This window comes from Trichomycterus rosablanca, chromosome 17 (genome assembly GCF_030014385.1).
Source record: "Trichomycterus rosablanca isolate fTriRos1 chromosome 17, fTriRos1.hap1, whole genome shotgun sequence".
In the NCBI taxonomy this organism is placed as follows: Eukaryota; Metazoa; Chordata; class Actinopteri; order Siluriformes; family Trichomycteridae; genus Trichomycterus; species Trichomycterus rosablanca.
Window position 1 is genome coordinate 28,604,139 of NC_086004.1, and position 12,468 is coordinate 28,616,606.

The 12,468-nt window shown below is 44.2% G+C and overlaps 1 protein-coding gene across 1 annotated transcript in view; it reads right to left on the reverse strand.

Annotated features, from left to right (window-relative positions):
* Positions 1 to 12,468, reverse strand: part of furina (furin (paired basic amino acid cleaving enzyme) a) — a 122,664-nt gene that overhangs the window by 20,635 nt on the left and 89,561 nt on the right. The window contains exons 8-10 of the mRNA XM_063013075.1: positions 9,301 to 9,473; positions 5,384 to 5,596; positions 2,700 to 2,800 (exon numbers count right to left, since the gene is read on the reverse strand). Coding sequence (XP_062869145.1) covers positions 2,700 to 2,800; positions 5,384 to 5,596; positions 9,301 to 9,473 — 487 coding nt within the window. The remainder of the gene's footprint in view (positions 1 to 2,699; positions 2,801 to 5,383; positions 5,597 to 9,300; positions 9,474 to 12,468) is intronic.

The following is a 12,468-nucleotide window of genomic DNA, read 5'->3' on the forward strand; positions in this document are numbered from 1 at the left end:
ATACTGGGTAGAGGTCCTGTCGAGTCGTGGCTTGATTTCGTACAGTTTGTTGGCTGTGTTACGATTCCTCCTGCCATGTGTTTTTACAAAGTAATTTGACTGTGTAGAGGGCATTAGTGGGACATAGCACCAGGTGATCTGTTTTTCAGCAGCTTTCTTTGCCAGGTCGTCTGCTTTTTCGTTGCCTATGATATTGCAGTGGCTGGGGATCCAGCAATACATTTTCTAAGTTCTTTCTCTGTAGCTAAGAGGTCTAAGATAACTGGGTGATCCGTTTGGAGGGAGGGAGGGATGGATGGATGGATAGATACTTTATTAATCCTCAAGAAAATTAAGGATATCTCATTGGTTAAGACAACTGGGGTGGTCAGTTTATGTATTTTGACTCAGCTCAGCCAATCAGAAACACACACTCCTCTATTAAACGTGCGTTATAAGTAACTGTGCTTTATTTTTTGCTGAAAGTTGATGATTATTATCGTTTTGGATTCTGGCTGCACTAAAAGGTTTTAATGTTAACAGCAAGAGCCAAGATCAAGAGATTGTCAGACTAATGTTAATAGATCCAATTCAGTACTAATGGCACAGCTGGCAGGAACACATTCATCTAACGCTACGCCAGTGTAACAAACCTGGGTGGCGGTTTATAGCTAGTTCTGTGAACAGCATTAGTATTCGAAAGAGATAGAAAACAGAGATCTGATAAAATACTGGATTCAATTAAAATCCCATTAAATCGACCTGAAATAAAAATTCAGGTCAGATACTAACGTGAAGCAATTAAAATGTTGGCATCATGTGCGACTCGAGTTCTAGTTTAGTGTGGAAAAGGAAGGGTGTCAATTCTAGCCACACACACACACTTGAAAACATCTCCACCATCTCTGATCTGCCCCCAAAACTAAAATAAATATTGATCGTAATAATAAAAAGAACTAATTAAAATCACACAGAACACCAGTGCTGAGATCTTGAGTTCTTGAGATTGAATCTCAGCTCTGCCATCAGCCGTCCAGGCACCTGTACAGTCACACGACTGACTGACAATTAAAAAAGGCTCTGCGCCTGCTCGGCTGATGGGACAGTGGTAGTCTCGTGAGTACAAATTTGGGCTATCAGTTAAAAGGTAGAGTTTGAATTCCAGCTCTGCCATGCAGCCACTGTCGGGCCCTTAAGCAAGGCCCTTAATCCTTTTGGCTCCAGGGGCACCGCTTCCAAACAAGCTGGGATATATAAAGAATGAATTTCGTTGTACTGTACACCTGTATATGTATACACTGATCAGCCATAACATTAAAACCACCTCCTTGTTTCTACACTCACTGTCCATTTTATCAGCTCCACTTAACATATAGAAGCACTTTGTAGTTCTACAATTACTGACTGTAGTCCATCTGTTTCTCTGCATGCTTTGTTAGCCTCCTTTCACCCTGTTCTTCAATGGTCAGGACCCCCACAGGACCACCACAGAGCAGGTATTATTTAGGTGGTGGATGATTCTCAGCACTGCAGTGACACTGACATGGTGGTGGTGTGTTATGTTAGTGTGTGTTGTGCTGGTATGAGTGGATCAGACACAGCAGCACTGCTGGAGTTCTTAAACACCTCGCTGTCACTGCTGGACTGAGAATGGTCCACCAACCAAAAATATCCAGCCAACAGCGCCCCGTGGGCAGCGTGCTGTGACCACTGATGAAGGTCTAGAAGATGACCGACTCAAACAGCAGCAATAGATGAGCGATCGTCTCTGACTTTACATCTACAAGGTGGACCAGCTAGGTAGGAGTGTGTAATAGAGTGGACAGTGAGTGGACACGGTATTTAAAAACTGATCCACTCATACCAGCACAACACACACTAACACACCACCACCATGTCAGTGTCACTGCAGTGCTGAGAATCATCCACCACCTGAATAATATCTGCTCTGTGGTGGTCCTGTGGGGGTCCTGACCATTGAATAACAGCATGAAAGAGGGCTAACAAAGCATGCAGAGAAACAGATGGACTACAGTCAGTAATTGTAAAACTACAAAGTGCATCTGTATGGTAAGTGGAGCTGATAAAAATGGAAATTGTGTGTAAAAACAATGAGGTGGTTTTAATGTTATGGCTGATCAGTGTATGTATATATGACAAATAAAGGCGTTCTATTCTTATCTATTACAGATGGCAGCGTGTGGCTCTAAGAGACCCCGGCACTGACAGGTACTGAGAAGAAGCAATTTCGCGGCAACCACCTCAGCCCTCCTTGATCAGGGGTGGCAGCAGCAGAGAGAGAGAGAGAGAGAGAGAGAGAGAGAGAGAGAGAGAGAGAGAGATAAGCTTCATTTGGGCACGACTAGTTCGGGGAATTAAAAAAAGAAAAGAAAAATCATTGTTTTCCATAACATGCGTCTCATTTCTGTAATTATTCCACTGTTCCACTCGCCCAAGTGTGAAGGTGGAATAATTATAAGTTCCACTTTTTATGGAAATGTGTAAATACACTTTTTTTGTTCGCAATTTCACGTCTATAACAGACTTCTCCGACAGCTTGATGGCATTAATCTGAGAGATCTGCGGTCGTCCGCTACAGTTGTGGCATCTGCTGACTCGGTTCTTCGTTCTGACCTTCCTACGTCTCCTACAGAGCGGCGGATCAGAATGAAAAACGCCAACGTTTACAGCAGAGGCTCAGTTTTATAGCTGGAACTTACTTGGCCTCCAGGGCGAGGGCGATGATGCCAGCAGCCAGCGGAGCCGACGCCGAGGTGCCAGTGTGGGAGTCTGTGCACTTCTGCCTCAGGTCTGTCGTGATCTGTGTGGGAAAGAAAACAGTTCAGGATATCGTAACGGTGTTCTGTCAAATAGCCGATGTGTCCGGTTTAACTGGCACCACGATCCCGCCAGGTTGCCAGTCGGTAAAAAACTCCCATCATTAAATTTGAGGTTTGTAGGTTCTTTCTCTTTTAGTGTCTGAGTGTTGAATCTGTGATGCCTAATGCAAAGTTTCTTAAACATAGCAGCATTAGACTAGTTTCTACTAGTGATGTAACGATACACTCTACCCACAATGTGATGTGATTCACGATACTGTTTTTTCAACAATACGATTTTTTCCCCGATTTTTTAAACTGAAATTGAAGACAAATGATGACAAAGTTTCCTTTTATTACTCCTCTTAAAAAAAAAACTGTATTTGTGATTATCTTTTATTTATGTAAATAATGAATGGCCTTTTATTTCTGAGGTAGGTACAAACTATGCAAAACAATTTTGAATTGAGCCCAATTTGGCTGAAAACCACCGAATCCGGCAACCAGGAGAATAGGGCCACTGAATCAGTGATGTCAACCAGGTGAGGTGAATAGCACCAGTGCCCTCTGCTGTTTAAAGTGAATATCCATTCATTTTACATGTCAAATCGATTTGAATCGTGGAACTTTTGAATCGGATATTAACTGTCTTGTGGTACATCGTTACATCCCTAGTTTCTACAGTTGTAGCCTAGTGGACTAGTAATCAACAGGTCGCTGGTTCAAGCCCCACCACCGCCAGATTGCCACTGTTGGAGCAAGGTCTTTAACCATCAATTGCTTAGACTGTACTTATTGTATCTTGTGCTAACAGGAGGTAGCATTATGCTGATTTGCAGTCCAGAGCTTCAAACGTCAGCGAGGCGGTTCTGTAATCTGCCGTCAATGTGAGCGTGAGTCACAATCGGCTCATTCGAACTCGCCTGTTGCCAATTCCGCTCATATCCGACGCTAACAGGAGTTTAGAAAAGCCGACACGCCGCGCCGCTGATCCAGCTACATCCCTTACTCACGAACATCAGACGTCAAGTGTTTTCATACAGTCGCTGCCAAAGAGGCTGTGTAATTACCCCTAACGGCAGGGATGAGTGCTGAAAAGGAGAGAAAGGAAGTGATGACAGACCGAGAGAGTAGTGACAGAGAGCCAAAATAAGCGCGAGAGCGAGACAGGCGGGAGAATTGCTCGTGACAGGGGCATCCTGGGAGGCGCGCCGACCGAGACGGAGCTGCCCAAACTGAGACTCGGTGTGAGACGCTGAGCAGCTGAGTGACAGCACGGAGTCGAGGACACAGCAGCCTTTACATCGAGTGAGCTGAATAAAATAATAATAAAAAAAGTCTGTCATGTCGCGCAGGGCCTGAATCTATCTGGACATGTTGAGTCGGGGAAAATTTATGCTTAACAAAACGTAACTATGAGCTGGTTTGGGTTGTGGGCAAAATATCTGACCTCAGTGTACAACTGATGTACAAGAAAAAAAGGATGACGGGATACAAAACGTGTCTGAATCGTTTGAGGTTTCTGACTTGATTCGAAATGCAGACGTGAAGCTTCAGTTACGAGCCAGACACAAGGTCTGGTGAAGAGGTTTGGCAGTGGATACGCAGTTATTTGGGGAACAGGGGGGATACAAACCCTGGAGGCAAACACATCCTATCTCCTCTAACCGAGGCCACACATCAAATCACATCACATGCTTTTTTCATTCCAGTATCCCAGAATGCCTGCAGATCTTCCACTTTTCCCCTGAACATAAGCAGCTCTTACAGTCTGGACAAATGAAACGAACACATTTTACACTGTGATTAATAAAACAAATGTTTATAACAGGCATCACCATAAAATAATCACCATCTCCATTTTATCAGCTCCACTTACCATATAGAAGCACTTTGTAGTTCTACAATTACTGACTGTAGTCCATCTGTTTCTTTGCATGCTTTGTTAGTCTGCTTTCACCCTGTTCTTCAATGGTCAGGACCCCCACAGGACCACCACAGAGCAGGTATTATTTAGGTGGTGGATCATTCCCAGCACTGCAGTGACACTGACATGGTGGTGGTGTGTTAGTGTGTGTTGTGCTGGTCTGAGTGGATAAGAAAAAGCGTCCAAAAAGGTGGAGCTAAACCTGGACTGTAAGCATCTCTCAGACACGACTGATTACTCGATTATATAAGAGTGTGAAAACTTTCTAAAGCTCCCCCCCGTACATGTTATTCCCCCTGGGTTCCATGACGGTATTTATTTCTAGGTTAAAGAACTAATTTAGTGCTTTTAATAAAGCTTAGACAATACAAATGGTGCTTTAAAAATAGTTTTCATGTGATTTTAAAGAATAAATGAGTATCAGTAAATGAGTAAAATCTTCAACCCTCTCACAGTTCGCTGTGATTATGACTCGGGGCGCCTCAGTTTAATTAAAAACACTTTCTGATGGATCTGGACGCGTCTCAGTTCTACACCTGATAGTTTCCGACTGTGTGCCCAGCTGTTGGTTTTACTTTAAACAGTCAAATATATAAGAAAATACCAAGGTAAATTCAGAACACACGCCGAGAGGCTTTGTTTGATAATCCGGACTCACGATCTGTTTCTCGGTGAGTCCTCCGCTGCTGTAGGTGGTGGCGAGGGTGGAGGAGCAGGCCTCGCTGTACCAGGGCACGTTACCGTACTGCGTGCTGCTGCTGATCGACAGCGTGTAGATGCTGTTGGTGTAGCCGTCGCAGTTGCAGCTGTCTTTCTCCCGGCCGCCGTTACCCGACGCCCACACGAAGATGGAGCCCAGTCCGCCTCGACCCTGAGTAAAACACACACACACACACACACACACACACGGTCAGCACTCTCTACAACATCCGATCTGATGTCGTCTCCTGTGATGCCCCCTCTGAGCCCTCTGAGGAAAACTTGGCAGGATAGCACAGACATCTGGTTCTGATCGTCCTGTCTTCTTCAGAGAGATTCAAAGTGAAACTGAAGTGGACGATGTTATACGGACATTAAATGCAGCCTGAACTGGACACTGTGGTAGTACTTTAATAACTGCACCCAACTCCCAGCTATCACAACTTCAACAGCAAAGCAGTCTGTAAAGAACAACGATTAAATCTTAAATCTCAAATTCAGTATCAGATGTCTTAAACCTACACAAAGGAGTTTGAAATATTGTGGTGCATAAAAACACACAGTTTGCAAAATGATTTACTAATAAAACAATGTGACTGTATTAAGTATTTTCTCACATATTGCTGTGAAATGAGGATAATAATAATCCAGGGTTAATCTTTATTTATAATACACCAGCCAAGCATAACATTATGAGCACTGACAGGTGAAGTGAATAACGCTGATTATCTCTTCATCATGGCACCTGTTAGTGGGGGGGATATATTAGGCAGTGAGTGAACATTTTATCCACAAAGTTGATGTTAAAAGCAGGAAAAATTAGTGAGCGTGAGGACCTGAGCGAGTTTGATAGGGTCAGAGCATCTCCAAAACTGCAGCTCTTGTGGGGTGTGTCCCGGTCTGCAGTGGTCAGTATCTATCAAAAGTGGTGCAAGGAAGGAACAGTGGTAAACCGGCGACAGGGTCATGGGCGGCCAAGGCTCATTGATGCACGTGGGGAGCGAAGGCTGGCCCGTGTGGTCCGATCCAACAGACGAGCTACTGTAGCTCAAATAGCTGAAGGCGTTCATGCTGGTTCTGATAGAAAGGTGTCAGAATACACAGAGCAGCAACAGGGGGACTAACACTATATTAGGTCATAATGTTATGCCTTATCGTGTATATTTCAAAATCTCACGGAAAGTCTTCTCAGAAAAGTGGAGGACGCTATAGCTTCATGTCATAACAGCTTAAGGGGGGCAATGGATTCAGAGAAGAATAACTAACAAGCGCACAGTAATGTTTTTAGCTGGCTGACTGAATCTGGGGGACGTAGAGAATGAAGCACATTTCATTTGTCTGCAAAGGATTCCTTTAACATCCCCACCGTCTTCGGTTTGGTTACACATTCTCTGTTTCTTCAAAATGAGACCATACGTCTTGTAGTGATTTTCGAACCAGCAGTAAAATGTACGAGGTATTTTCGGGGGGTGTTTGAGCGCCCCACGTGGTTTTCGTTTCGACCTGCTGCCACAGGCAAAGGCAGACGGCGATACTAATTCGATGCAGATGCTGCCGGCTTGTAACCTTTGATCCAGCTTCGTTTGTACAGCCCCGAACCGTACGCCAGATTCTTAACAACAAAGCGACCCAGCGACGGGTCTCCGGCGATGAGACGAAGTCGTGCCGAGACGCAGCCTCTCCGTCCGTGTTCACACCTGCTGATTCGTCTGCGTGTTTGCTTTAGGATTTATTCTCGATTCCTGAAACGGCTGGCACAAGGCTGCGCTCGGGCACAGGATTAACCAAACAGAGGCCGATCTGGTCCGGTCTGATCCGAGACGATTAAATAAACATACATGGCTGATGGATTTCAGGTCCACAGTAAGTTCAAATAATAATGGGCACTAAAAATCTGGACTACGAGTATGAGTGAATGATTCTTGCGGCGTCTGGATGTGGTAGTTTGATCTGCTCGGGTCTGTGGTTGAATCGTGGTACGGGTGTTTATGACAGACCATATTTCATGTATTTTATTTATTTCTGGTGCACATTATGATCAGCTCTTACATCTACTGAATAAAGCTTGTGTTCGCTCTGTTGTGGGTCTGGTGGGGTTGGTTAGTTCCAGCACAGAGCACATCTGGAGATAAAAGCTCTTTGTTTTGGTTTAATCTGTGCACAAGGGTGAAGGATTAGCATTTAGGACTGTATGAGGGGAGCATCGTAGAGTATGATAGAAATGGATTTTAAATCAGGAGCTTTTTGAAATAGATTTTTGATTAGGAGGCCAAAATGTGCTGATTTGGACCCTTATTTTAATGAATCGCTGTAGTTCAGTACTTTTTAATAAAGATCAGAAGAGATGAAGGTCAGAAGTTAGAATTTAAAGTGGAAGTACTGGGGTTTGTGTGTGTGTGTGTGTGTGTGTGTGTTCTGCTTTAACTGTGACCTGCTAATGCTTGGCATGGGAAATTCTTCCTGCTTGTACCCATCCACAGACCCCAGATTTGGTGAAAAGTCCCGGTAGTTACAGTGCAGAGCCGTTTCTAATTGTTAATAATAACACAACGCAGAAAATAGGTCCAAATATCTCAGGTTCTGGGATTTTCCGGCTCTATCCTGCACTGAATCCACTCAGAAAAAGACGCACCAGTTCAGAAAGCAGCTTGAGCTGGAAACCTGAGTCATTTTATTTAAGCAGAACTTCCTTCCTGTTCTTCGTCTCCGCCCGGCAGAAGCAGTGGGCAGCAGCAGCAGGCACAAACTCTGAGAAGTAATTAGGAATGAAGAACCAAGTCTACCATGTTCACACTCCAGAAGAATCAGCCTGGACATCTGTGGCTGAAAACTACCTTTTAATGTGACATTTAAATTAAACAACCATCAGTCCGACTGCTAAGTGCTAATGTGAGTCAAGGCCCTCGCAATCGGTGTCCAATCGAGTTCTGTCCCCCTCAACACACACACACACACACACACCCCGCAGTGCTGGCTTCAAAGCAAATTAAATAAAAATCTTGACATTTGCAAAGTACTTTTCTGTTTCTAAAGGATGTTCTCCACGGTAACAGCGGGAGGTCACTGATGCATCGACAATTGGATCCCGGGTTGTTAATCAGCTCAGACTGTTGCGCGCTCGTCTTAAACGCTCTTCAGTCCAGCATCGAGTAGCGCTTCAGACAGACAGGATTCGTTATGGCCGCCAAATACGCTAGCCCACCACCGCTGAGATCTGGGTTCAGATTCCAGCTGTGCGACTACATAGACATGATTGGATATTTCTGAAACCCTGGGATGAATTGGCGCCCTGTCCAGGGAGTTTCCCGTAGGAACCAGACCAGGATAAAGTTGGTTGATGAAAATAAAATAGGGGAAACCAAGAACAAACAAACTTCATTCTAAACAGCAGCTGTGACTAACCTTAAGCAGATAGAGTGTTTATCTTCAGTTAAAAACAACAGATATGTTTATGAAGGAAGAAAAATAAAGAAAAGATGAAAATAAAAAAGTCAGAAGCAGGAGAATTAAAAGGCTTAAGAGGAAACAAGAAAAAGGAAAAAATTAAAGGACATGAATGGAGGAAGAGAACAAGAATGGGTAGAGAAATAAAAAAATAGAAAAAAAATAAAATAAAATAAAATGGAGATTAATCGAATAAGATAAAAAAATAATATAAAAAATAGAAAAGAGTAGGAAATATAAAGACTAAGGAGGCAAAGATGAGAAAAGAACAAAATAAAGAAAGCAGATAAAGCAGAAGCAGTAAAAAAGAAGTTGAGATTAATGAGAAAGAAAAAGAATAATAAGTACAAAATAAATATGAGGAGGTAGAAAATAAAGCAATAATGAGAAACGCAGGAGAATAACGAGACATGAACGAGCACGCTGACTGACCTCGGTCACTCCTCGCAGAAAAGCCTCCTTGGCCAGTTTGGCTGGACCGTCCACGGTCTTGCCGTCATCCTCGGGCCCCCAGCTGGCGCTGTAGACATCGATGTGCTGAGGGTTGAGACTGAGAGACTGAGCCTCCACCACATCGGTCACTTCTCCATCCAACATGCGGACTCCTGAGGAACACAGGAACACCAGCAGGTTCATCAGGTTCTCCTGCAGCAGCAACACTCACCTAATTACTCTGAACATTCTGGCCTTAATTCTTATAATTAAAGGTCTTTCTTTCTGTAATAGGAGTCTGAATAACTGTTAATCATTCAAATATTATTCCCATTTCTGTCTGATTAACAGGCATTTACTGCAGGTTGTGTAATTCCACAAATCCACACACCCATCATGTTTAAAACTGGGGTTTGCGTTTGTCCGAATGTCACTTGTTGCTTGCCGTAGCAGAGGGGTTAGCAGGGGTCGGACACTGTGCGTCCAATCTGAAAAATCGATCTAGATGCGAACGTCAGTCTCAGTGGAGAAACAGGTCGAGACATCAAGGGCCTCCAAGGATTTGCGGCCACATCCTGGACCCCCGCTGCTACTGAGATAGCTGAGAAATAACAGGTCACGCTCATAAACTTTTATAGATATAAAGTTGCCACTACAATACATATCCCTACTTCCCAGCAAAAAGGGAGACGGGTGTCACATAAAACCAGTAAAACGTGAAAGTGTCCCAGTATTCACGTCTACTCCACAGTCTTAAAACAGCCGCCGTATAACACACAGATAGATCTGCAGAGATGCACAGATTACATCGTAAAATGATCTTCACGCTGGAAAAGACAGACAGACGAGGAACAGAATCCCACTCGATCCCCAGGTTCACTCAGAGGTGATGGCTGACGACTTTCATTCCCGCTGGCAGGTGTCTCTTTTTAAAAAAAACTCTAACAATAGAGGACGAGCTGATCGGTTTCCACTCCTCTTGACAAAGGAACTTGATCCTCAGGGGAGTTTAAAGAGGAAAAATGTCGCTGTGCTCGGGTTCGACTGAGACAGAACATGTGCATTATGGTTAAAAAAAACTGGAAAGGAGGAAGTCGGACATCCTCACAACAATGAAGTTTAGAGCTTTGATAGTGGAGGGGATAACGTTACTCATGCCACCATCACACTGCCCCAAACAAAGAGACGGAAAATAATTATGTCTGAATAAGCCTCCAAACTCAGACCACTAATAAATCTAATAATAATAATAGAGGGAAAATCATCAGAAACACAGCAAACTGCAGAAAGAGATCAGACGGGCGCTTGGACTGGCCTGGTCTTGACCACACACCAGCAAGACCTGGCTCATAGCTAGTTAACCAGCAACACTGAGGAGTGTGGATCAGTTGGCATAAATCATCAGGTCATTATTAAAACGTGCCTATTTGTGACTCCCAATCATGTGACGGTCTCAGGAGAGCTGACGTGCCTTTAACAGAGCCTCAGAGAGACCTGCATCGCTTTCTGAGAGACACGCTAAGCTCTAGGGATCAACCACTGTTGGTGCAGGCGCCTCGACCAGACAACAGAGGTCAGAACTGCACTGCAGCACTGAATTTTCAACCTTTCCCTCCCATACAGGCACAGCCAATCGGCACAGCCAAAATTCAAACTGGGATCTCAGCGGAGGTGGGCAAAATGCCACCCAAGCTCCGCACAACAGGAGGTAAAGACCCCGTTTATGACTGTTTACTGTGTAACTGCTGGTCCTGCTGTTTTCAGTTCTTTACTTACATTATTTATACTTGTTTTCTTTTTTTCCTCATTCTGTTCAAGCTACTGGAGGCCTAAATTTCCCTCGCAAGGACTAACGTATCTATGTACGTACGTAATAGTAAGTCATGGGGGTTTGAATCTCATAAATACAGAAGGTGCATGGCTTTACATGAACCTAGCCATCGGGGGGGACACATCAGCGCACCCTTAGTGCAGATCCCAGGCCAGGATAAATAGGAAGGTTGCTTCAGGAAGGGCATCCGGTGTTAAAACTGGGCCAAATCAAATACAAGGATGAATGATCTGCTGTGGCGTGAGCTTACAAGAGCAGCCCAAAGGAATCATTCATTCATTCTGAAGTGGAAATGTGCACTGAATGTATATTAATTAACAAAAATGAGCAAAACACACTTCAAAACTGGTTTTAAATATTTAAATAAATGATTGAAATCTCAAGGCTGACGTGACGAACATCCTTTACTATTAGTACTGTAACTTCAGACTAACTAATGCTGTTTATGTTCCAACAGTAACGTTTAATATACATGAAGTACTGGAACACCCTGCCAAGACAAAGCATACTGACATAAATGTAATATTTCATAAGAAAATAGAGAAATAAAAGCATGCCACTGAAATATGGCACAATTGTGACAATCCCCGAGTGCAGAATCAAGCCTCCTACATGTCAGATCTGTACCGGAGCCATTTGGAACATCAGAATGCTTCCCAAACCCTTCAGGCAAATATTATTGGCTAATGAGCACTGGTGGTGCGGTGTCTGAACCAGAGCCCATGGCCCACTCGTGCTTCTGGGGCTTCTGACAGAAATGCGACGCGGTCAGGCTCGACCATGGCTTTGGGTCAAGCTTTCCAAACAAGTCCTTCTGTTCATCCTCTGATCCTCAACAAAGCCTGTTCAGGAGGACGCCTATTAGCAGAGGATTTCCCAGCAGAGGCGAGGTTAATCCACGTGAAGTACGGCTGCTTAACATCCACTTCTTCTAATCTGGAAGCTAATTGAAGGAGTCTTGTTAGACAGAAGTGAGGGCGGACGGGACGATGCACTGGGAGCTTCACGTTCCCGTGGTGGGAGAACACTGTGGCGCTCTGTTTTCGCCACTCGAATTACGGCTGGGCGGGCGGGAGCGTAAACGTGTGCGCAAGCTTCGAAGGAGGGTTGGGGAGGAATGGTTCCAAAACAACCTGAAGCAGATTGAAATGAGGACGCCCAAAGATTCTGCCCTGCAGGAAGGAAAAAAGACTGTAAAACCCTAACTGGGGCGAGATTTGACGAGAACATTAAAAAATGATATGATAGCAGGCATGTTCTTTGAAATGCTGCTTCTGTTTATGTGGCATGAGGCTTCTATACAAGTTCGGCAGTCTTGATCAATGAAAGTTTAAATT